The following is a 26636-nucleotide window of genomic DNA, read 5'->3' as shown; positions in this document are numbered from 1 at the left end:
TATTTATTGTTATAAATAGATACACTGTGACTGTCTTCAGACTTGCCAAGAGAGGGCGTCAGATCTCATTACAGGTGGTTGTGAGCCACCTGTTGTGGCTGGGATTTGAACTCAGGACCTTCGGAAGAGCAGTTAGTGCACTTACCCTCTGAGACCCGTTCATAGACATTCTCTTAGACTTCTCTAGATGGTAATTTTTATCCCAAATTCTTTTATGTCCATTATAAAGGAAATTGCAAGTTTAAAAAAATGATTCAGGCATTACTAAAACTTGTTTACAGTGTCCTTTAGATTTTGAATCATCATCTTTGTTTTGCTACAAAATGCCATCTTGCTCATAAAGAGCAGCAGTGATTCAACATTTCTTTATAATCCATCCTCAGTCAATCATCTCAGGAAGTTTCCAACAATGGAGCCTTCTAGTGTATGCACTAAGCTTTCATTTCACTGTCAGGTTGCGCTGAAATCTTTCTTAGGACCTCCTAAGTGACACCTTCCCATCCTTGCATCCAATTCATTTCAAGTACAACTCGAAGAGTGGCTATGTTCATGTTTGTGTATGGGCAGGCAATGGTAGCTCTGTGGTCATTGGGTAGATTGTTTGAAAACAAGTCCAGTTTCAGAGATGATGCCATGGGAAAAAGAGGTTCACTGTTGGAATCGATGAAATATAAAATATAAGCTATGCATTAAAAAAAAATTTAGTACTGAGGATTGAACCCAGGGACTCACATGCTATGCAAGCACTTTACCACTAAGTTACCACCAAGTTACAGCCTCAGCTCCTACTCCTAGTTCTCATTTTGAGGTAGAGTTTCACTAAGTTGCTTAGCTGCACTTGAACTTCATTTGTAGTTCAGTCAGTGCTTGAACTTCCAAGTAGCTGGGATTACAGACCTGCACAGCTAGGGCATGCTACCTGATTCAGTCGATCTGAGAAGAAACCTGAGAGGGCACAGTGCTGGCAAGGCTCAGACGCGGCCCACTCTGCTAGTGTGGGTAGTGGTGTACTGAGTAGCTAGCTGGGCTTCAATACATCAAAGGAAACAGCTTGCCATGGAAAAATTCAGTACCTCTCCAGGGTGTGTGGGTGTTTGAATTTTTTCCCCTTCATATCATTTAAATGAAAACCTGCATGCTGCAAATATCATTGTACTGGGTAAATAAAAAGAATTTTTTAGGGTATAAAACAGAAAACAAGAATTTGCTCTTGTCATACAAGGAGAGAAATTTCCTTCCCTTAATTTCTTTCTGAAAGATTTTTCTTTCCTTTTGTTTTGTTTTCCTTTCCTCCTCAACAAAATGCAAAACTAGAATTTATTAGGAAATCTACATGCAATTGCAGATTTACAACCTACCCAATAATACTACATTAGTTCATCATGATTAATAGCATCTATGTGGATGCTTAATCAATTAGTAATGATGGACTATTTGCTTTGACATGTCAATAGAACACTATAAAAGGCACTTTCCATAAAAGAAAAATTAATTGTATTAGTTGGATAATAGCTTGTCACAAATAAGATAAGTTTGTTTGGAAAGCTTCATTGGTGTTGATAGTATTGTTGGGAGTCACTTCCAAAAGATCCATAGGTTTTTTTTTAATAAAATGAGATAAAAGAGGCTTAGAGAGATGAGTCCACTCTTGCATAGGACCTGGGTTCAGTTCCTAGCATCTGCATCAAAGCAGCTTAGAACCTTCTGTAACTCTAGTTCCAGGGAACCTGATGCTCTCTGGCTGCCTGAAATCATGTGGTGCCTATAAACTCACACAGCTTCATACACATAGACAGGAAAAACTAATAAATACATATTTAACAATAAATGAGACTTTTCTTTAATGAATAGCTACCAATAGGTGCAGGAACAGGCATTTGTGGCAGAGAAAAATGCACAAACATACAAAAACGTGATGACTGACAATTTTGCCTATGTTACTAACTGCAGAGACTTCTTATAGTAGCTGTTTAGATTAAGTTCCAAGTGGAACTGCTTCTACTACCTGCTGGTCCATTCTAAATTCTTAATTCATTTCCCAAAGGCCCCAGAATTTCTTATACTGTTTATTCCTTTAAGAGAATCATTTTTCCATCAGTCTTCAGTCTAATTCTGGGATGTCGGCAGCCATCATTGCTTATTTCTGTCTTTGCCCTACATCCGATGAAGTGAAGGTCAAGGAAATTATGTGACTTGCCCAAACCAATCCAGCCATATAATTTGTCCCCCACAGATTATGGGTCTACCGTTTCAAATGTCTCCGATTTTAACCCAGGCGGAAAGAGCTGCAGGAGTGGAGGCTCTGTCCAGCTGGTGCCTTTGAGGAAATGCAAGGAGCGCAGTGTGCTTTAGAGCTCTGACTTGGAAGGGAAGAGGGCCAAAAGACAAAAACAGAAGAAGAGGGCAGGGGCCAGAGCATGCGGGCCTTGTAGGCTGTGTAAAGATCTTAGACTTTATCCTAAGGCAGTGGGAAGCCATTTGTAAATGTCATGTCGAGGGACCTGATGAGTGATGTGTTCTGCGGAAGCAACTGGCTGCCTGTGGAGAATAGCTTGGAGGCAGAGACTGATGTATTGGACACCAGTTCATCAGACCCCATCGTGCCCATCCAAATGAATGGAGATTTAGTCGCAGGAAACTCTGATGCATATTGATTATTTTTTTCTCTATTTTTTTCCCTTAAGTCGGCAGGAAGTGTCATTTCTCACCTTCATTGCCTCTGGTTTCTATGACCATAGAATGTTCCCAAGTGCCCTCATTCAGGGGCAGCATCTGGCAGGAAGCCATCATAGCATCTGGTGGGTATGGTAGTTAGCATACATCCTTTCAAACCTTTTACCTTGTGGAGTTCTCTGGTAATGCTAAAAGGGCCTATTGCTTCTTCTCTTTTCTGGGAGAAGAGTCTGGACAGAGAAACAAAAGGAGTATAGCCTCTGATCCTCTACTGTCAGCAACCCAGTTTTCAGGAGATAGTCTCACTGGACCATACATTATGGTTTGAAAAGCCAGGAATAGAACACGCCCACCTCTCACCTCCGCATGTTAGGTTGGAAGTCAAAGCAGGGGTTAGTTGGGATGTGGTTTTGAAACCTGTGTTTACAGTGTTTTGATGCTGCTTTCCTAGATGAGAGAGGAATCACAAAGTCTGAAGCTCAGACTTTTTAAGATTTGAGAGACAATATTTACCCTCCTATTTTCCTCCATAGGGTGTCATATAAGCTAGAATTGAAACAAATGTCCTATGTCATTTTTTTTTCTATTTTGGAAAGCTTCCTGGTTGATCATAGATCACCCCCACCCAAGCTCTCACCTCAAACTCCTATTTCCTTTTACTCTTAAGAAAGGATCTCTCTAAATATGGGACTGGCAAATCTGAGGAACTAAAATCCAAATGGATGGAGACACTTTCAAAGACAAAACAAACTAATGCTATCCTTAGAGAATATTGACTTAACTTGGGGTTGTAGGGCTCGGCATGTCACTCGGTGGAATACTTGTCTAGAATACACAAAGCCAGGAATTTGATCCCCAGCACCATGTAAAATCTGGCACGGTAGTGCATACACATGATCCTATCTAATCAGGAGGAGGAGGCAGAAGGCAGAAGGATCAGAAGTTCAACGTCCTCCTTGGCTACATAGAGAACTTGAAACTATAGATCCTACCTCAAAACAAACAAACGATACCTTCCTCACACACCTAAAAACAGCAAAAGCAGAAGAAAAAAAATGGGGCTGGATAGCTCATTTGGTAAAATTTGTGCCTTGAATTCTATCCCTAGAATCTAACACTAGGAGTTCAGGCAGACTCATGGGGCTTGCTGTCCAGCCAGCCTAATTTACTTGTCGAGTTCTAAGCCATTGAGAGATCCTATCTCAAAAAGGGAGGGGTGGTCTGGAAAGAGCACTTGCCACACAATTGTAAGGACCTGAGTTCAGATCCAATGTGTGGTTTGAATGAGAATGGCCCCTATGGGCTTCTTTCTATATTTGAACACTTTGCCCTAGTTGGTAGAACTTTTTGGAAAGATTTGGAGATGTGGTCTTGTCGGAAGATCACTGAGGGTGGGCTTTGAGGTTTCAAATGTGCACACTATTCCGTTAGCTCTGTTTGTTTCTTATGGTTGTGTCTTAACATCTAAATTCTCATTTATTGCTCTATCAGTATGCCGGCCTGCCTTCTGCCATGGTCTCTGATATGATGATCATAGACTCACCCTCTGAAACTGTAAGCCCCAATAAACTTTTTTCTATAAGCTGCTTTGGTCATAGTTCTTTGTAATAGTGATAGATAGGAACTAAGATACTATGGAAAAGATGGGCAGATATAGTAGGTCATGTCTGTGATTTTAGTGCACCTATGACAAGGTGGAAAGTAGAGACAGGAGAATCTTTAGAAGTCTCTGAGCCAGATACACTGGAATAAGCAATGTAGAGCAACAGAGTACAATGTCGAACACCAATACTCAGTGTTGCCCTCTCACTTCTACATTTGTACAATGGCACACACACCCACACACACACCCACACACACGAGAGAGAGAGAGAGAGAGAGAGAGAGAGAGAGAGAGAGAGAGAGAACAGAGAAAAACAATAAAGAAATGGAGTTGTAAATGGAGGAAAGGAAAGCTAGAGCTGCCTTTCTTCTTACTTGTTCTTGGGTGGGATAAGCTTCTAGATAGCAAGAATCCATGGTCAAATTTGTTGTTTTAAAGTAGTAGTATTCAAAGTGTATTCTCTCGACCTGAAACATCAGCACTATCTTGGAGTTCATTAGAGGTGTAAAATCATTAGAACCCACCCTGACCTACTGAATCAGATACTCTGAAAGGACCCAACTATCTTTGCTTTAATCTCTCCTAATGGTGAGATTAAAGGAAGCAGGGGGAAAAAGATAACTAGAATTTTTATTGTAGATGAAGCTGAAGGTGGATTTTAATGGCTTCAATTTCAGGGAAGGTTTTACAATGAATTATTGAAATAGGGCAGTTATTTTCCTTAGCTTAAGTATCATATTGGCAAATCCATTGTAATACTGTTCTATCAAAGAGCGATGCTAAAATTTAAATTACTTTAAGTGTAACCTTGATAAAGTGTAATCCTTATAAATTAATTCACTTATAAGTGAACATAATAAAAGAGTTACTTTCCATCAGAGTTTTGTAGTTCTCAAAGTTTTATAAAATTGATTTTCTTCTGGACAAAGAGGTCCTTTTGTGTTAAAAGTGGGTATTTTGTGTTATTTGGTAACCTGTGATTTAGATTAATGAGTTAGACATTTCTAATCCTTGTAAAATAATACTTGCCCCTTTCACTTAAGTCAAGTCTAACCAACAATTATTACTTTTAAGATTATCATAAAAAATGAACAGAGAAAATCATTTTGACAGTTCCTATAGTTGTAGGCAGGAGTTTTCTAGGAGAATGAGAAATATCACTTCTTATTGTCTTTTCAGGGTGTCAAACAGACTCAGTTAATCCCATGCTTGACTGGCTTCAGGGCTAAGGCACTGCAAAGCTGAGTGTCATGCAATTTGGTAAAATATGAGGGCCACAGGAACCAGGGACCATCGCTTTGTTATCTCGAGGTTTATTTTTTTAAGGGAATAATATTGGACTTTGAAAGCTGATTTCAAGTCTCTATGTTCGACTGTATATAGCTTTAGTATTCACGTTGTTGTGAGTTAGAAGGATGAAAAATTCAGTGTACTAAATAAGCAAGGAGTCTAGAAAGCAGGCTTTGTTTGAAGTCTGCAGCCTGGAAAAACAACAAGATCTAAAAATAGTAAGATTATAGGCAACATTTAATCATGGACCATCTAAAGATGGCTTTTAAGCATCACTCAGAGAGAAACCAGGCCGTGTGTGTGTGTGTGTTTCATATATTCTGTTCATTATGTAGGTGTGAAAACTTCCAGTACCGATTTGGTGTTCTGAAAATTTGAATGTTTATGTTCTTTCTCTAACTAGAATTAAGAAGGTATTCCCTTTGATTTCCAAAGGAGAAGTGTTGCATAATTTAAATGAAATTCAGAGTTTACCCCAGTAAAGTTGATGTGAAAAATTTCAAGTGCAAATTAAGCAAATTGGGTAAATAGCTCCAGCATTCACTGGTCTCTTAACAGCCCAAGGATTCCTTTTAGAGTGAGCAGATGAAGCACAGGGAAATGTCAGGAATCTCATAGGAGCTGGAGAAAGAACAGAAAGGAGGTGCCTTGTAATGTTCTCCATAGTTTCTGCTATGGTTCTTGGTAGAATTTTACTCAAATCCCTCAAACTTTGCACACATGGAAAATTTAAAACTATTCACTGTGCAGTTCCTATATGTTGCAAACTTCAAGTGACTGACCTTAACTGGCTGCGGCTGCTGTGAACTTCTGCTTCACAAGGGTACACACACACTTCTCCTTCATACGTTCTCAGAATCTCATCATGCTTTGAGATCTTCTTAGTTCTATTAAGCTTGATCACTGCCTTTTGAGTAGGAGTGAATCAAGGGAACAGGATTGATAGTTTTCTCTGGACTACCGATTTTTTTTTTTGTTTTTGTTTTTTAAATGGACATTTTCTTCCCAATACTTAAGAACAGAGCATTGAAAATGGGTGATTAAACTGAGGCAACTGGTAAATTAAACTAGTACCCATGGAGACAGTGGAATGAAGTCATGGATGATACAGCCTGGAATGTGAACAAACCCAGAAGTTATGATGCTAGCATGGCCAGGATATTGTTTATGATAAAAAGAATTGATAAAAGTAGTCAGTTTAACTATTCCCACTTCCTGTGCAATTCTTAATATTAATTGTTAAGAATAAAATTTTCTTGTCTTTTCTTCTCAGAAATTTAGCTCAGCCAGTATTTGCTAAGCACTAGTTTTGCACACCAAATGCTAGGCCTTGGATCTTCAGACTTGATTGTGACTAGTCCTTGTTGAAAAGAGTACTCAGAGCCAAGCATAGTGGCACACACCTTTAATCCCAGCACTCGGGAGGCAGAGGCAGGCGGATTTCTGAGTTCAAGGCCAGCCTGGTCTATAGAGTGAGTTCTAGGACAGCTAAGGCTACACAGAGAAACCCTGTCTTGAAAAACCAAAAAAAAAAAAAAAAAAGAGTACTCAGTCTAATGGAGAATTCCCATGGTCAATACCAACTTTTCACTTTTTGCTTTGTTTTGTTACAAGAGAGGGTTTCTCTGTGTAGCCTTGGCTGTCCTGGAACTCATTCTGTTGACAAAGCTGGCCTCAAACTCACAGAGATCCACCTGCCTCTGCCTCTGCCTCTGCCTCCGCCTCTGCCTCCCAAGAGCTGAGATTAAAGAGATGTGTCTACCACCCAGCTGAACTTTTTGATTCTATAATAACTCTTAATTTTTAATTGAAAATTTCATGCAGTATTCTGATTCTGATTTTCTCCTCCCCAACGTCTCCCAACCCTCCTCACCTCCTCATCCACCCAACTTTGTGCCTACACCCCCCCCCATTCAAAATAATGTAAACTCTTATCCAAAATAAATAAAAGACAGAGAAAAGAAGATCCAAATTAATAAAATTGGAGATGAAAATGGAGGCATTACAACATACAATGAGGGAATCCAGAGACTCATAAGAACATAAATTTAAGGCCTTCCAAATCAGCATGAGCCAAGCTCATATGAACGCACAGTCTAAAGCCACATGTACAGGGCCTACAAGGGTCTGAACCAGGTCCCCTGTGCTTATATTATGGCTTATAGTTTAATCTTTTTCCGGGACTCCTAAGTGTGGGAATGAGTGCGTCTCTGACTCTTGTGCCTTTTCTTGGGCTCTTTTCCTTCTCTCGGTCTGTCCAACTCCAAAGTGATATTTTTGTTCTATCTTCTTCTTCTTCTTCTTTTTTTTTTTAATGGTTTTTCAAGACAGGGTTTCTCTGTATAGCTCTGGCTGTCCTGGAACTCACTTTGTAGACCAGGCTGGCCTCGAACTCAGAAATCTGCCTGCCTCTGCCTCCTGAGTGCTGGGATTAAAGGCGTGCGCCACCACGCCTGGCTTGTTCTATCTTCTTATATTTTATTTTGTTATATTGAAAAGATGAAAGAATGATTGAATTACTTAATTAATGAAAATCTAGCCATGAGTGTAAAGGTTAACTGTTGCAGGCCGTCCAGAGGCTCTTGAGGAACAGGGTATGGCTGAAGTGGCAGACTCTGGCTGAAAGAGAGGGAACTAGACAAACGAGAGAAAGAATGGAGCTAAGACAGGATCCTGATCAAAGCTCAATTTTAATATTCAGAACATGGGGTTATAAAGAAGGGGGAGGGGCCCATTCTCCTCAAATCATCTTCGGAGTCCAGCTACAGGTGACCACGTGAATACTCTGGAACAGCTAGGCGGCAGATAACAGCAGTGGGAAGGGCAGAATGATAGGGTGGCAGACTCCATCCCAGGTGATCTTCTAGATAACAGTCAAGCCTGATCAGCCAGATTTCAGGCTGTGGTGGGGAGGTTACAGTTAACATCTGAACTGTCATTAATACCTGCTGGGAGAGGAAAAATCAGATTTCTTCAATGGAGTGACACTGGGAATATCAACCCCAGTAGTAGACCAGCACATAATGGCCACTACCACAGGCATTTTTTAAATCTCAGGGTACTTTTATTTGGTTACAGTGTGGTTGGTTTTAATTTTAATTTTATTTTTTGAGTGGGGTTGTGCTGTTTTATTTTCTTGGTCTGGGTTTTTGTTTGTTTGTTTGCTGTTCTTGTATTGTTTGTTTTCTGAGAAAGAATTTATAGTTGTTGGGGGGCGGGTAAGAAGGACAAGAGGATCTGGAAGGATTTCAGGGAGGCAAAGATAATGATCAAAATATATTTAAGTTTAAAAATTGTAGGCTTTTATTGCTATGAACCACTTAGTGCTTAGACCCATCTTCAGTATGTTCCATAAGTTTGGGTATGTTGTGTATTCATTTTCATTCAATTCTAGAAACGCTTTAATTATTTTTTTAAATATCTGTGTTGACCCAGTTTTCATTCAGTAGTGAGTTAAGTTTCCATAAGTTTATAAACTTTTTCTTCTTGCTAATATCCACCTTTAACCCATGATAGATAGTATGCAGTGTTATTTCAATTTTCTTATGTGTCCTAAGACTTGCTTTTACTCCAGCTGTATTGAACTCATGGCTTCTGGAGTTATGATTCTTGAGGTGTTTCTTTTTAAAAAAGATTTATTTATTTATTATATGTAAGTACACTGTAGCTGTCTTTACACACTCCAGAAGAGGGCATCAGATCTCATTATGGATGGTTGTGAGCCACCATGTGGTTGCTGGGATTTGAACTCAGGACCTTCGGAAGAGCAGTCAGTGCTCTTAACTGCTGAGCCATCTCACCAGCCTGATATCTGATCTTGACATTGTAAAAAATTATTTATTTTATCTTATGTGCATTGGTGTTTTGTCTGCATGTATTATGTCTGTGTGAGGGTGTTAGGCCTTAGAAACAGGTGTGATCTGTCTGTGGGTACTGGGAATTGAACCCAGGTCCTCTGGGAAGAGCACTCATATGCTCTTGACCCCTGAGCCATCTCTCCAACTCACTGATTTTGTCTTTGTATAGTGGTTGCTTCCATGGATCAGTGGGTAGAAGAAAGGGCCAGGAGGAAAAGCTGAAAAGATATGTTGGACATTGCTAGAGGAGTTGTTCAGAACCAAGAAGTAGACTCTCCAGGGAATGGACGTGTTGTGGGAGGCAGGGTCCTGTAAGCAGGCCGCTAATGGATTAAGAGTTACTCTGGAAATAAAAGTATAAGGGACGATAGAAAAGATAGCGAGAATAGCCTACCCGAGTTAAGGCCCAGTGTGGACACTGGAGGTCCCTTGTAAAACGTTTTTCTTGGACCTCCCACCCTAGCTGAATAGGCTTCATTCTCTTGGAAGGTGCAGTAGAATGAGGTTCTGATTACCCTAGCAACCACATTCACTCCTCAGTCCTTTAGCATATCCGGCAGATCCACGCCCTCTTGTGTCAGGAATGTGCCAGTAGCATCACGTCCTACCCATACCCAGCACTGACCCCTGGAGCAGAAGAAGGAACTGTATGATATAGCTCACTGATTTGTGGCTCTGGGCTTGGGTATACTGGCTGCAGATGACTCCACTGGAAGCATTGCCAAGCAGCTGTGGTCCATTGGCACCGAGAACACAGAGGTGAATAGGCACTTCTACTGCCAGCTGCTGCTGACTGCTGCTGACCGTATAAATCTCTTCATTGGCCAGGAGTGATCCTTGTCCATGAAACACTGTAACAGAAGACAGATGATGGATGTCCCTTCTCCCAAGTAATCAAGTACAAAGGTGGTGTTATGGGCATTAAGGTAGATAAGGGTGTGGTGCCCCTGACAGGAACCAATGGCAGGACTATTACCCAAGGGCTGGATGGGTTGTCTGAACACTGTGCCCAGTATAAGAATGGAGCCAACTTTGCCAAGTGGCGCTGTGTGCTAAAGATTGGGAAACATACTCCCTCAGCCCTTGCTATCATGGAAAATGCCAGTGTTCTGGCCTGTTATGCCAGCATCTCCCAGCAGAATGGCATTGTACCCATTGTGGAGCCTGAAATCTTCCCTGATGGAGACCATAACTTGAAATAGTGTCAGTTTGTAACTGAGAAGGTACTGTCTACTGTCTACAAGGCTTTGAGTGGCTACCATATCTATCTGGAAAATACATTTCTGAAGCCGAACATGGTCACCCAAGGTCATGCTCGGACCCAGAAATTTTCCAATGAGGAGATTGCCATGGCAACTGTCAGAGTAACAGTGTTCCCTGTTGTCCCCTGGGGTCACTTTCCTATGTGGAGGGGAGGGCGAGGAAGAGGCGGCCATCAACCTTAATACTACCAACAAGTGTCCCCTGCTGAAATTATGGGCCTTGACTTTCTCCTATGGCCGAGCCTTGCAGGCCTCTGCTCTAAAGGCCTTGGGCAGGAAGAAAAGAGAATGTGAAGGCTTCCCAGGAAGAGTACATCAAGTGAGCCCTGGCCAACAGCTTCATTTGCCAAGGAACGTACACCCCAAGTGGTCAGATGGGAGTAGTAGCCAGTGAATCTCTCTTCATATCTAACCATGCCTACTAATAAGAGGTGATCTAAGGCTACTCCATCAACACTCCAGGCCCCTGCCTACCTACTTGCTGTTGAAAATCTCTTTCCCATCACTCTTGCTGCCCTCATGGCTTGTGTGTTGTGTTGTTTATGAATTCTAACTCTGTCATCCCTTCCAGTCCACTGCCAATAAACAACTATTTAATGGAAAAAAGGTGTTTCTGGGGATAGACAGCTGATATAAAGGAATAGAGATAGGCTAGAAGGAAGGGCTGAGAGGGTCAGTGGGAAAGACCTAAGCTGGGTCCATTCCAAGAGTGTCAATGCCATTTTTTTCATGCCAAAATGCATTTGGTGATATAATTTATCATGAAATGGCCAATCTATCTTACTTATTAAACTCTTCTCATGATTCATCCCTGGTAAGGCCAATTTTGGTGTTCCACACCACGAGCAGGACGAAATTCTAGATGGACCATGGATTTAAATGTGAAGCAATAAAGATTCTAGATGAGAATACAGACCGCAAAGTGGCTAGAGCGGGGTCTTTTGTTGGTAGTATTAAAAATAACAAATAATAATAATCATAGAGGGAGAAATGGCCCAACTGAACTACATTAAAATACAGAATTTTAGTTCATCACAAGTTACCAGTAAGGAAACGAGAACTATGGCATGAGAGAAGATTTCATAATGGAAATCTTCAAAAAGATGTGAAGGCTATTTGAGGATCTTCTGTTAATCAAAAGGAAAGGTAATCTATGCAAGTGTGTTAAGCAGACTTGACTAAACACTGGAGGTAAGGCTCAGCAGTAGAGTATTTGTTCAGTATATACAAGGTTCAGTGAAAGGTCACAATACCAAACATACATATCAAACCAAAAACAATAATTTTGATTGGAGGAAGTAATAAGAAGGGAGGGACCTTGGGGCTTCTGGAATTTTGGTAATGATTTTGCTGATTTCTGTATGTTAACTTTGTGGAATTATTTCAAACTATGATCTGGGCAATTTTTTTCCTGTGAAATGCATATTATACTTTGATCGAAGATGTCCATTTTTTTTAAAGCCTTGCTATTCAGGATGAAGAACATAAGCAAAACAGCCTTGAGATTCCCACTGACTACAAGATAGGTCTCATCATCTAGCATTGCCTGTAGTATGGAAGCAGAGGAAGCATGAGAATTTCAGAGGTCCGCAAAGTGGCTAGAGTGGGGTCTTTTGGGCAAGAATCCAATGCATGGAGTGGGAGTATATTGATAGCTATCCACACCTGAAACAGGAGGAAGAGAGTAGAAGCAGTTATCAGGGAAACACTGGGTAGGCTGATAACAATCCAATTTTGTATATGATTAACTTGGTCTGTCATGTAGACTAAGCTACCACCGTTTTTGTTTGTTTGTTTGTCTTGCTTTGTTTGGGAGATAGGCTCTCATGTATCTCAGATTGCTTGTTATGCACCTGTGGATGACCTTGAAATTTCCATCTTCCTATCCTCCACTGCCTGAGTGCTGGAACAACAGGCATGTGCCACCATAGCCCACTTATTCAGTGATGGTACCAAGCCCAAGGCTTCTTTTCATGCTAGGCAAGTGTACCAATTGAGCCACACCCACAGCCCAGCCACCACTTATTTTATCACGTGTCTAGGCTCTGGGTGAGAAATTTTCAATACATTAAAGTTTCAAAGTCATCATGAAATCCCAGGGACTATACAGTAAACCAAATTTGTAGTGCAGATGCAAAAGCCCAAACATTGAGAGATTATATAACTTCCTCCATTCTAGCTAGGAGGTGACGGCAAATTGAAACTGGAGCTCATGTCTGAGTGGTTTGGAAGTCCACCTTCTTGCCATGTTTTCTTTCACTCTTTCTTTGTTCTTTTCTGGAGCACATCTCACTCTTTAGTTGAAACTGTCTTGAAATTCATAGAAATCCTTTTGCCTCAGCCTTTCTAGGGCTGGAATGGCAAGGATGAGCTACCATATCTAGCTGCCTTACTTTTTTGTTGTTGTTGTTGTTTTGAGACAGGGTTTCTCTGTGTAGCCTGGAACTCACTTTTCTTTTTTCTTTTTTTTTTTAAAGATTTATTTATTTATTATATGTAAGTACACTGTAGCTGTCTTCAGACACTCCAGAAGAGGGCACCAGATCTCGTTACGGATGGTTGTTAGCCACCATGTGGTTGCTGGGATTTGAACTCTGGACCTTTGGAAGAGCAGTCGGGTGCTCTTACCCACTGAGCCATCTCACCAGCCCTGGAACTCACTTTGTAAACCAGGCTGGCCTCGAACTCAGAAATCCACCTGTCTCTACCTCCCAAGTGCTGGGATTAAAGGCGTGCACCACCACTGTCTGGCCTAGCTGCCTTACTTTTAAAACTGGTTTTACCTGAGCTTAGTGAGGAGAAAGCTATTTACTCTATGTCATTTTTTGTTTTTGTTTTTGTTTTGTTTTGTTTTATTCCAGAGACAGGATTTCTCTGTGTAGTAGTCCCTGGCTGTCCTGGAACTGGCTCTGTGGGCCATGCTGGCCCCAAATTCACAGAGATCCACTTGCTTTTTGAATGCTGGGATTGAAGGCTTATAGCACCATGCCTAGCTCTACTATATGCAATTTTAAGATGCTTTGAGGGAAAGAATTTCTCCAGCCAATTTTGAAGTTTGAGGTAGTCTGGTAAACAATTTTTATGAATTAATGTTTTCTTTCTTTCTTTTTAAAATTACTTTTATTTATTTATTTATTTTTACAGTTCAGTCTTTACCTCCCTCCTGGTCCACCCTCCAACAGTTCCTCATCCTATTCCCCCCCCCCCCATTGTCTCCAAGAGGATGTCCCTCCTCCCTCCTCCCTCCAGGCCTCCAGGCCTCTCCACTCCCTGGGGCCTCAAGTCTCTCAGGAGTTGGGTGTGTCTTCTCTCATCGAGGCCAGACCAGGCAGTATATGTGTCAGGGGCCTCAGACCAGCTCATGTATGCTGCCTGGTTGGTTGGTGGTTCAGTGTCTGAGAGATCTCTGGGATCCAGGTTAGTTGAGACTGCTGATCTTCCTATGGGGTTGCTTTCCTCCTCAGCTTCTTCCAGCCTTTCCATAGAGGAGGAAAGATTGAAAATCTAAGAACACTGACTATGCAGAGAAAGTCCTGTATGGGTGATCTATGAGTCCTCCCCATTTTTGAAGACATTTTAATAACTTGAGTAATTGCATGTGACAGGTGGGTATTATTTTCTGCTTACTAATGACTCTTCAGGCTTGGTCTTATTTCTTTTCTCACAAACACACATGCAGAGACAAAGAATGTGGTGTCAAGAGCTGATTGCCATGTCCTGATTTGCACAGCAATGCTTCCCTGCCTGCTTTGATACAGAGAGAAAGGGGAGAGGAGCAGTGAGAGGATATGACAAAGAACAGACCATTAGCAAGATAGTCTTTGGAATGCCACATTCTAGCACAGAAACCAGAATCTTGAACAGTGTAAATTATTGATGTTTTGTGCATGGCTAGAATTTTAGGATTGATCTGTTCAACATATATGTTTCCTCTTTTTCCTGTGATCTATAATATGCATTGGAAACACAAACAGGTAAGGTATTAAAGGCCTGTGCTTCTTTTTGCTTCTGTGGCTTGTTTCTTGATCCCTCAGACACTCATTTGTGCAGCCTGCAGAGTGTTTATAACATTGGAATATCATCAGAACTCAAAATGAAATTTGGATTACTTCCTTCCAAATGTGTCTTTCCAACAGTCTAGTGACTGTAATCTGCATACATGATGCAGCAGAAAGGCATGTAAGATGACCTGAGTGGAAGCATGTGTGGAAATGGTTTGAGAATGTTGTTGATTGAAAAACAAAAACAAAAACAAAAACAAAAACAAACCTCCTTTATTTCTGGAGCAGGTTCACTAAGAAATACCAAACATGTATTTTTAAAATGTTTGTATCAAACCACTGTTTAGTTTGTTAGAATCTATGTCGTGCCATTGGCTTGGTTGATGTACATGTGCATAAAAGTCAAGGACCAGTTCCCGGCACTTACTTTGGACAGCTCACAAGAGCCTGTAACTCGAGCTCCAGAGGATGCAGCGCCCTCTTCTGGCCTTTGTTGGTACTTGCAAACAAGCACATAACACAGACACAGACAAACACACAGTAGACTACATAATAAAAATAAAACAAATCTTAAAGAAAAAATAAACTGAACCAGAGCTTTGGGTTTCAGTGTTTGAAATGTAAAACTTGTAGTTTAGAAGTCAGTTCTGAGAATATGTAATTATTTATCAAATTGATTAGCATTAAACATTTTGCCTCGAAGCTCTTCCGAGAGCTGAAGAACATCTATCTATTCCACTGTGATTGTGGAGGCTGTCAAGTAGGTTTCCTGATAGCAGCAGTTTTACATTGTGGAAATAGGCCTTGCCAAAGGGGCTACAGTCACCATAGGGATACATCAACTTGGCTTCAGGTTGGTAAATTATTACTGGCCAATTCAAAGTGAATTCTTCCTCTGCCCCTCTGTCCCTCCTTCCCTCCGTCCCTCCTTCCCTCCTCCTCTCCCTTCCTTTCATCTCCTTCCCTTCATTTTTTTGTCCTTTGAAGAAGTTTGTTTCCACCGAGTTCTGGTTTTCTTCTTTCCTTATTTGAAAGAAGAGTGATAACAACCAATTTTTTTAAACATTCTTATTAGTGATTTTATAAATAGAAAATAAATTTCTAAGAAGGTCTGGCAAAAGTTTGTTGTTGTTGTTGTTGTTGTTCATGGCTTTAATTCAATATTCAGAACGTTGCATGTATAAGTGGGCACATTTTCAGACAATTTGGGTAGGCTTTCCAATCTTGCTTCTTTATTTCCTATTGCAATGACTTTTTTTTTTAATGTCCATGACATGTTTATGCAACACCAAATAAAACTTGTAATGGGAAATTCTTTTCTGGGTGACCTCCCTGAGAGGCCGAGTTATGAAAAAAGAAAATCTAAAGAAATTTGACCCTGATGAAATTACTTCCATTGAGAGTATTACTTGGTCCAGAAACAACAGACTGAATCCAGTTATTTTTGGTTCTTTAATAAATGAAGTCTGCTTCCTTTTTGTGTAGGTGGTGGAAGAAATTAACCCCTGTAGAAACTCTAGTCTCAGATGGAAGTTGAACCTTGGGTTTCTCTTGAGTTAGGTGAACCTTGGATAAGAGAGCATTTATTGTTTCTATTTGGATCTCAAGCAGTTTGGAATCTCTCCTGCTGCCTGCACGCCTTGTATTTTCCAGAGCTGTCTGTCTTTGCATTTAATTTTCTGGAGGCTGACCTTCAATTTGACATCATATATGGATGGATGCTAATGGATCCTGTTTTCACCTTCCTAGCACTTCTGGAGAAATCAGTCAGCCGAAGGCGGGACACTGAAGCCGTACAGAAAGCCAAAATCCTTTACTCATCCTGCATGAATGAGAGTGAGTAAGAAAGAAAAGTAAATAACATATTTATGAGCCTTAGACTTCAGAATCCTATTAATGTTTAATGGTATTGTTAAGGAAGAGAGGACTAAAATTCTATTACTGTTTAAAGGTGTTATTTGGGCAATAAAAATTCTCAAACATAGGAATCTGATGAGATTTTTTAAAAAACTAATATGTGGCTGTTGTAGTGAAGAAAATCTTGTAAAGACATTTTGATTTTGTTATATTATGTTTCTAATTAGGTTACATGTGTGTGGGTACATGGACATGAGTGTCTGAGTACTGGTGTGCTGTGGAGGTCAGATAAGATTGTAGGAGCCTGTCTTAGTCAGGGTTCCTATTCCTGCACAAACATCATGACCAAGAAGCAAGTTGGGGAGGAAAGGGTTTATTAGGCTTACACTTCCATACTGCTGTTCATCACCAAAGGAAGTCAGGACTGGAACTCAAGCAGGTCAGAAAGCAGGATCTGATGCAGAGTCTATGGAGGGATGTTCTTTACTGGCTTGCCTCCCCTGGCTTGCTCAGCCTGCTCTCTTATAGAACCAAGACTACCAGCCCAGAGATGGTCCCACCCACAAGGGGTCTTTCCCCCTTGATCACTAATTGAGAAAATGCCTTACAGTTGTATCTCATGGAGGCATTTCCTCAACTGAAGCTCCTTTCTCTGTGATAACTCCAGCCTGTGTCAAGTTGACACACAAAACCAGTCAGTATAGAGCCCTTGGGACTGGAGTTACATGATAGTGTGTACTGCCCAACCTGAGTGTATAGAGAACTGAACTTAGGTCCTCTGCAAGGACACCCTGTGCTCTTAATAGCTCTGCCATTAATCAAGCCACAAGAAAAGAACCTTATTTCCAAGACTGGATTATTAGGTATCAGTTACCATATAAGAAATTTGGATAGGGCAGCAGGGGAAATCACATTATATCAAATACAAAAATCTGAATCCATATCCAGGACTGTTCTGGCCAAAGAAAAAGCCCAAGATGGCATATACATATGAGAATTATATTCCATAGAAAATACTGGGACCTAGTGACATTTAGATTTCCAGGCATGGTAGGCTGCTTTTTCATGTAACTAGCATGCTTTTTGGGAGACAAAGGCCTCAAGTTGGTCTCTCGAGGTCATTGCAGAATTGAAGCCAGTGCTTCTAAAAAAATATGTTAATTGATTTAGGATTTGGGGATATTGTTTGGTATGCTAGAAACCCCAATCCACTGGTACATCCTTGTCTTAACTGAACCATGTTGTTTAGTTAAGGTTAGTGCTTGGTGCCAATAATGAGAACTGCCTGCTTAATTTCATTTATTGTCACTAAGCCCATCTTCATTATCGAGAACATCCATCAGGTCCACTGAAGTGTGTGACAGGTAGTTCTGTTCCTGGAGTTATTCTCAGTCCACTCTCCTTCTCTCACCCTCTCCCTAACAGCTGAACTTTCAAGTGGAGGGCTTTATGGGTCTTTTCTCTGGAGAAGATAAATTTGCATTCTAGCTTGGTGAACGAGTTTGGAATTTATTTTTGTCATTGTTTTGAGTTAGGGTCTCATGGAGCCAGGTTGCCTTTGAGAAGTCACCATGTAGTTGAGAGTGGCCTAGAATTTCCAGTCCTCCCAGCCTCTACCTCCCAAATGCAAGGATTAGAGGCATGGGTCATCACAGCTGCCTTCTAGTTTACAATTCTAACTTGCTCTTTGTATCTACTCTTTCAGAAGCAATTGAAAAAGCAGATGCCAAGCCACTGCTCCACATCTTGAGGCATTCACCTTTCCGCTGGCCAGTGCTTGAAGCTAATATTGGTCCTGAAGGGGTTTGGTCAGAGAGAAAATTTAGTCTACTGCAAACACTGGCAACGTTCCGCGGTCAATACAGCAATTCTGTGTTCATCCGTTTGTATGTGTCCCCTGATGACAAGGCATCCAATGAACATATCTTGAAGGTATACCCAGGGCTGTTTGTTAATTCTAAGATTAGCTTTTTAGGATGTCACACATATATGTGCATGCATACATACATACATACATATAAAGTACCCTGGAATGGTCTCAAACTTGCTGTGTATCCGAAGATGACTTTGAACTACCTGTCCCCTTGTCTTTACCTCCTGAGTACTGAGATTACAGGATTGTATCACCGTACCATGTTTTTATGGTGTTAGAGACTACAACCTTATGAATGCTAGGATACCACCCTGCTAATGGTGCTACATCCTCAGTTTCCTAGAGAAAGGAACTCACGCTGGCCTAATGAAATGATGAGGTAAAAAGTCAGCTGACTTTTAGGCTCCAGAATTATGCCCTGTTCCAAGATTTGCAGAATGTAGATCATTAGCAGAAAACTGTTAGCCTTTCAGGAAGTCTGTGAGTGGCTTTCTAGTGATCCATGCTCTCACTCCCAGATGCCTTCTCCAAGTTGGGAGAGGGGTCTTCTGTGATGCTAGAAGACTTTCTGAACTCTGCTCTTTCCCTCACCTCCTTGTTCCTCTGACAGAAGGGAGAGAGAACACATGCCAGATTCCTTGTTCCCCTTTCAGAAACAAGTTGAGTGCACGCCTACATCCCCATTGTCAAGTTCAATCTGCATCTGTCCTCCTCCCTTTCAAAAGGTAAAGCAGAATTTATTCTAAGCACATTTCCTACTGGGAGAATGAGCAGAAAGGCAGGATCAGGTGGATGTGCCCCGAGGTGGATCACATTAGTAAAATTAGGAGGCTGTCAGAAAATTACAGACCACAAAATATTCATCAATGAAAGAGGGTTGTAGGCATTCAAATAACATTTCCCCAGTAATTTTATGTGTTCACCCTGCTGTGTTTTTCTTCTTCCATAGAAGAATAATAATGATGCCACTGAACATTGATTTCTACCCTAATCTGCCCTTCATCAAAGCAGGACATATTAATGATTTATCAATATTAAAACTGTAGGACTATAAAACCATTAGAGTATATTTCCTCATCCAACATAAGCCAACTTTCCAAAATCAAAACCATGGAAATTCTCTTTTGAGTTAAGCAAGAGGTGGGCAATGTGTTTTCTATAAAGGAACAGATGGTACATATTTGAGGTTTTGCTAGCCATCTGGTCTCTATTTCAGCTATTGAGCATTGACATTGTACCTGGGAAATCAGCTTTAGATGATGAATGGGGATAACAATGTGACAAGCTGGCCTGAAGACTCTAGATTCCTGAACTCTAGTGTAGACAGTGATAGCTGTTAAGAAATCTTTGCTTGCTGAAAGAATTCTCACTCAGAAGGAAAGTTTTAGTTGCAGAGGCAGCTGTGTGTCTGTGTTGGATGGTGAAGTAGCAACATGGTATTGAGCATTCTGTAATGCTATTATGTAAGACACAATGATGGTTGCAATCCAATCAGCCTCTGTTCTATGTGTCTAGAGTACTCAAATTTTTAAAGCCAGATTTTAAGCCTATTATTCTCAATTGCAGAACTATTATGATGTTCTTCCAAGCGCTTAAGGTGGTGTTTTAAAGTAAGAAAGAGACTGTCTTTCAAATGCAATTTACACCCTCTGGGAAGTGATAGATGATTTTGATTCACTCAATGATACACCATTGCAAATGGTAACTATTTTATTTCTCACCCATTTTAGGACTGAGCCAAGTAGTTGACCTATTTTTTTTTTCATATTTTATCATAAACTAGCAGCTAACATCAAACAGAACAATAAGCTCCTATGTATTTATGAACCCAACTTCAATACTCTCAACATTGTGCTCTTTCTGCCTTATCTAAACTTTCCCTTTTCAGAGGCTTGGGCATTTTATAGCATATCTAAAATATATCTTTGCAATGCATTTCATTGCTGAGCTAATGTGAAGGCCTCTTACCAGCACAAAAGTGATGTAGTCATTATTTTATACTTAACATATAATATACATTCAGTTTCAGTTTTACTGATTATATCAAACTTTCTTTTTGTACGGGTGGAAATAGAATCTAAGACCTTATGCATGCTAAATAAGTGTTCTTCTATCAAGTTATATTCTCAGGCCTTTAAGTGTGTCCTTAATAAACCCCAACCAGAAACAGATGCATTTTGATTGAGGCTAAAATTAAGAATCAACCACATCTGCACTTTTAAAGTCTGATCTAAATTACAGCACTCACCACCTTCTCTGTTTTTTAAAACCACATTTATTCACCATCGAAACTGGATTACTTTTCCTCTATATTTCCCCCAGATTCTGGATTTGATTGATTTCACGGTAAGTGAATAACCAATGAGACAAAATTCTCAATTTATAGGAGAGTCACTGCTTGAAAATTCAGGAGAGAAACTTGAGAGATGCTTAGCAAAGAGAACATACTATTCTTGTAGAAGACCTGAGTTTATTTCTCAGCACCAACAACTGCCTGTAACTTGAGGTTTATGGGATATGAAATTCTCTCTCTCTTTCTCTGCCTCTCTCTGGTTTCTGTGTGTTTGTACTCTTGGATGCCTACACACACACATATATAATTACATAACTATGCTCATAGTTTAAAAAATATTATCTTTGGTATTTTTTTTGTTTTTTTTGTTTTTTATTTATTTATTATATGTAAGTACACTGTAGCTGTCTTCAGACACCCCAGAAGAGGGCGCCAGATCTCATTACGGATGGTTGTTAGCCACCATGTGGTTGCTGGGATTTGAACTCTGTACCTTTGGAAGAGCAGTCGGGTGCTCTTACCCACTGAGCCATCTCACCAGCCCCTATCTTTGGTATTTTAATCGTGTGAGTGGGGGGAGGGAGGGAGGGACAGAGAGAGAGAGAGAGAAAGAGAGAGAGAGAGAGAGAGAGAGAGAGAGAGAGAGAGAGAGGAAGAGGAAGAGGAAGAAGAAGAAGAAGAAGAAGAAGAAGAAGAAGAAGAAGAAGAAGAAGAAGAAGAAGAAGAAGAAGAAGAAGAAGAAGAAGAAGAAGAAGAAGAAGAAGAAGAAGAAGAAGAAGAAGAAGGATGATGTGAGTGCAGATACAGAGGCCTCAGATTCCCTGGAGCTCGAGTTGTAGGTGGTTTTGATCCTGCAAACTGAATTGAATTTAGGTCTTCTGAAAAAGCAAACACTATGTGCTATTAACCACTGAGATATCTCTCCATCCCACATATACATAATTAAAATAAAAAAATCAAGAGAAATAAAGGGTTATATAAACACTACTTAAATCATTAAAGAGCCAATGGGTTTAGGAACTATCAATAGCTACTAAAATGATCAGGTGAACATTTGGGAAATTCATGCAATGATGTCACTAGAACTCAACTATCAGTGGTAGCATTACTAGAAATGAGAAAAACATATATTGTATGCCTCCTGATACCAGTTGGGAGTAACACACCATCACCAAAGACATTGTGCCAAAATTACAGAAACAAAACAAAACCCTTAAAACCAGTTCATGTCTACCTTTAATGCTAATTTAGAGAGAGAGAGAGAGAGAGAGAGAGAGAGAGAGAGAGAGAGAGAGAGAGAGAGAGAGAAGGGAAACAGAAGACCATGGAAACAGCTTGCCTTGCACACTTAGAATTCAATTACACTGGTCCTAGAAACACTGTCAATAATAGAATCCTTTCCAAATGTGAGGAGGCACTTGTGTACTTATTATTGCTTTCTTTTGCCAAGATGGCAGCTTGTTCTAAACTGAAGTGTTTAAGCACTGCTTGGCATTTGAGTGGAGCTCACATGGGCTTTTCTATCCTTGTTTGTACCAAACTACATGAGTGAATGTTCACACATTTGAATTAACCTCCTCCCCAGAACAACAGGGAGCTACAGCTTCCATAGTCATGAAATTGCGGCTAGATATGGCAGGAACCATTTTGTTCTGAGATCTGTGTGAAACCTAATGAACATGACAACAACATTTGTAAATATTTGTTGAAGAAAGGAGAGAAGAAATGTTCCTTTGTGTGCAGCTGAATGCAGTAGTGGTCATGGATGGCTCAGTGGGGACAAGTGGAAATGTTCTTTACTTCTTCTTTCTGTTCCTGGGGCCCTGGACATAGGTCCAGAAGAGTCCTGAGATGCAACTGGAGTTTGCTCACAATAGGATTGGAAGAGAAAATGTCTATTACTGTTCATCTAATTTCTTGACCTTCTGGAGGCAGGACTGAAAATCACTTGTGTGATGACAACAGTTGGCTTTGGTGTCAAGAACCTTGAGGCTTTCAGTTTAGCTCTGAGAGTTCCCTTTCATCCTGTGTATGTGTTCGTTCATCTCTCTTGAGTCTCATTTTATCTCCAGGCAAGGAAGATTAAGTTATCATTTACTTGTCATTTTTGCTATTTGGTTTGGATCACTTGAATTTTGTAAGTTCCTGTGGTAGATACTGGTCAACAGTGGCTTCCAACAAAATTCACGATGTTAATCAGAGATTCTCTTAGAAATGGACTTTCTCTAATTCTTGTTTTTGCTTTCCTATAGGATAATTTTCAGATGTTTCTCTTTGTATTATTACTTTCTCACTTAACATAGTTTTTTCTAATTGATATTGGCATATCAGTTGTAATTAGGCAAAAATCGTATCTTCAGTTCAATGTATCTGATTTCGTAAAGTCACTTAAATAGAAACAACATAGCCTAGACAATGTTTTAAAAAACACTCTGTAACCCACCCTGTAGCTCAAACTGGTCTGAACTGCCAGTCCATGTACCTTTCAAGTGCTGGAATGGAAATTTTCCTTTTGAAATGAAAACATTCATAGAAATTGTGAATGCAAGGACTTTAAAAACCAAGAAAATACCATGTACTTGCATGGGTTTCTTGAGAAAGACTTTGCTTCAGAAGTTTGTGTGTTTCTAATAAAATTTAGTTGATTGACCTTATTCAATCCATTAGTAGTATATTTAAAATAATCTCTAGAAACCATAACAATCTGAAGGTTTATAAGAGGTCTGGTAACCTCACTTGAATTATCCAAACTTTCACTTTCCATGGGTTTAACCTCATTTCATTAGAGGAAGCTGTGACTTACGTGATATTATCTGTATATTTTCCTGTCCTCTGAGACTGAAGCTCACAAGAGTCACTAAATGATCCAAATTTAATTGAAAGCCGAAGCATCGTTTTTTTTTTAAAAATTAAATTTAACTTTTTTTTTACTTATTCATTTTACATCCAGTTCACTAACCCTTCCCCTCCCCCATCACAACTTCCCACAATCCTTCCTTCACCCCCCTTTCTCCTCTGAGCCAGTGGAGGGTCCCCTGGGTATTTGAGGCTAAGGCCAAAGCATCTTAATCAACATATTTTGTTTTATGATTCTTGCTTACTTAGTTTTTGGAGGAAACAATTGCAGTTTGGTAATTGCAGTAGAATGAAGCCAAGATGGCTTGTGACTTTGTTGTTTTCGGTGGGTTAGCAATACACACAGGCTTCACGGACGTTCTGAATGCATCTTCCTCACAAAAACAACACTAATAGTGCCTTAAATTTTTTAACAGTACCACCATAACTTAGCTTTTTAAAGACTTTGCTGAATGTGAAGGAAATTTTCAGGGAAAACTATAATTTTGTAAAGATTTTACATGTGAAAAATGGATGGAAATACTCGAGATTAAAATCTGATTTTTTCCTGTGGCAAGTGGGGAACCTTCCTTCCCATTCCCAGGCAGGTGCGAGGCGGGATCAGAGCCTTTCACCCAAGTCACTTCTAAGGTCATCCTTTACGGGGTCTCTAACTTCATTTTGGAAAACAAATGTAGTGCAGCTTGTGCTCAGTGCCATGGGAATCCTTGCAATCTTGGGAGTTCTTTTTCAAAATTCCTGGAATGAGGGTGGGAGTGAGTGAAAGCCTTTGCTCTTACTTCACCCAAACTATACAAAGAATAAAGTTGCAGACTGATGAGACAAAAAAAAAAATGTGATTCTTATTTGTGTTTCTATCACCTATCCTTAACTTTGCACAGAAGGTTCTAAAAGTCACAAAGGTTATCCAAAAATATCAGTTGATTCTTTTTGAATTAAAAAATGCATTATTTTGAGATAGGGAGGTAGAAAGTCTAATGCATCAGGTCCAACCAGATGGGCATTCCAAAGCACTACATGATATGATTAGTCGATCTGATAACAGAAGGTGGTTTTACTATGAGCTGTGTCCAGTCATGGGATTTTGGAAAAAATCATCAGTTCTATGGCTTTTGCCAGATAATTTCTGATATCTATTCCAACTCAAGTAGCCTTAGGACTATTCAGTGTTGGCGAAATCTAAAAATCAGAAAGCACAAATCAGAAAAAAAGGAAGCAGGTCTCTGATATGTTAGGTTTCTCAAAATGCCTATTTGTATGCCGTTCTGAATGGAGTGAACTTATTTCTTGGGATAGCGACAATAACTCAAAATATGGCTGGGCTGCCAATGAGCCCGTGACCCTTGTTAACATGGTCCATAAGAATTTAAAATGTCAATACCATGCTTTCTGATTTTGTTTTAACAGCTGGACCAAGCAACACTCTCCCTGGCTGTAAGGGAAGACTTCCTGGATAACACTACCGAAGCCAAATCTGTAAGTTTTACTTATGTTCCAGTACATGTCTTGTCTGGCTACTGTTTGGTTCATCAATTGCTTTAAAATGCCTGCTTTTTTTTCCCTGGAAATAAGCATCATAACTTCACTGAGCACATTCCCAGTGCAGGAAGCAGAGACCTTGTGTTTAGGCCAGTGGTGTGTTCTCTCTCTGTTGGGGCTATAATTTATTTATTTATTCATTCATTCATTTATTAACATCACAAATGCTGCTCCCACTCCTGGTCCTTCCCTCACAGAGTCCCTCTACCCTTTCTCTTATCCTCTAAGAGGGTGGCCCTCCCCCTGGGTATTCCCCTACCCTGGCATATATAGTCTCTGCCAGATTAGGTAAATCCTCACCTACCAAAGGCCAGTAGTTTTCAAACTGTGGGTCATGATCCTTTTTTTTTTTTTTTTAATTTCGAATAGCAGATGCCGTGCATATCAGATATTTACACTATGATTCATAACAGTAGCAAAATTATAGTTATGAAGTTGCAATGAAATAATTTTATGATTGAGGGTCATTACAATGTGAGGAACTAACTGAATTAAGGGGTCTTAGTGTTAGGACGGTTGAGAACCACTGATTTAGGCAGACAATTCTACTTCCAGTCTGGTAGAACAGGAACATGAAGGTTGTATAAATTGTCTGTTTAGTGCCCTCTCATCACTTAGATGAGGAGATAGCATATTCAAATGACATAACCAAGATATGAACTAACAGTCAGTTCTCAGGAGTGCAAATCATTCACTACCATTTGCCAAACTGAAAAACACTCAAAGATGGACAGGTTTAAATTATCACCTTGGAAATATCTAACTAATATGGCTTACCCATGGTGATTCTGATTTATTGGACAAGAGGGAGGCTGGCACTCTATTTTAAACATGTGCTCTGGGTTAATGTTGGGTAACGAGAAACAGAAAGGATTGATCAGGTTAGAATTCTAGACTTAGCTTGGAAACAGGGTAGTTTCCTGGACACTGGACAGGGATAGTACATTTTGACAATTTGAATTAACATTGAAAATGTTTGTTTGTTTGTTTTTCAATTTTTATTAGATATTTTCTTCATTTACATTTCAAATGCTATCCAGAAAGTCCCCTTTACCCTCCCCCTACCCTGCTTCCCTAGCCACCCACTCCCACTTCTTGGCCCTGGCATTCCCCTGTATTGGGGCATATAAAGTTTGCAAGACCAAGGGGCCTCTCTTCCCAATGATGACCGACTAGGCCATCCTCTGCTACATATGCAGCTAGAGACACAGCTCTGGGGGTACTGGTTAGTTCATATTGATGTTCCACCTATAGGGTTGCAGACCCCTTCAGCTCTTGGTTACTTTCTCTAGGTCCTCCATTGGGGGCGTTGTGATCCAATAGCTGACTGTGAGCATCCACTTCTGTATTTTCCAGGCACTGGCAGAGCCTCGCAGGAGACAGCTATATCAGGGTCCTGTCAGCAAAATCTTGCTGGCATATGCAATAGTGTCTGCCTTTGGTGGCTGTTTATGGGATGGATCCCCAGTTGGGGCAGTCTCTGGATGGTCCATCCTTTGGTCTCAGCTCCAAACTTTGTAACTCCTTCCATG

General features: G+C 40.3%; 1 protein-coding gene and 1 pseudogene across 1 annotated transcript in view; both read left to right on the top strand.

Annotated features, from left to right (window-relative positions):
* The window catches only part of Phex (phosphate regulating endopeptidase homolog X-linked), a 238258-nt gene that overhangs the window by 25834 nt on the left and 185788 nt on the right, over window positions 1-26636 (top strand). Inside the window, exons 4-6 of the mRNA XM_021152917.1 lie at window positions 16436-16522; window positions 18249-18475; window positions 24973-25041. Of these exons, the coding sequence (XP_021008576.1) occupies window positions 16436-16522; window positions 18249-18475; window positions 24973-25041 (383 nt within the window). The remainder of the gene's footprint in view (window positions 1-16435; window positions 16523-18248; window positions 18476-24972; window positions 25042-26636) is intronic.
* Window positions 2490-11110, top strand: LOC110287035 (annotated as a pseudogene).

The sequence above is a fragment of the Mus caroli genome, chromosome X (assembly GCF_900094665.2).
Source record: "Mus caroli chromosome X, CAROLI_EIJ_v1.1, whole genome shotgun sequence".
NCBI lineage: Eukaryota > Metazoa > Chordata > Mammalia > Rodentia > Muridae > Mus > Mus caroli.
Note: the sequence above shows the minus strand (reverse complement) of the source record. Positions and strands in the feature narration are given on the sequence as shown.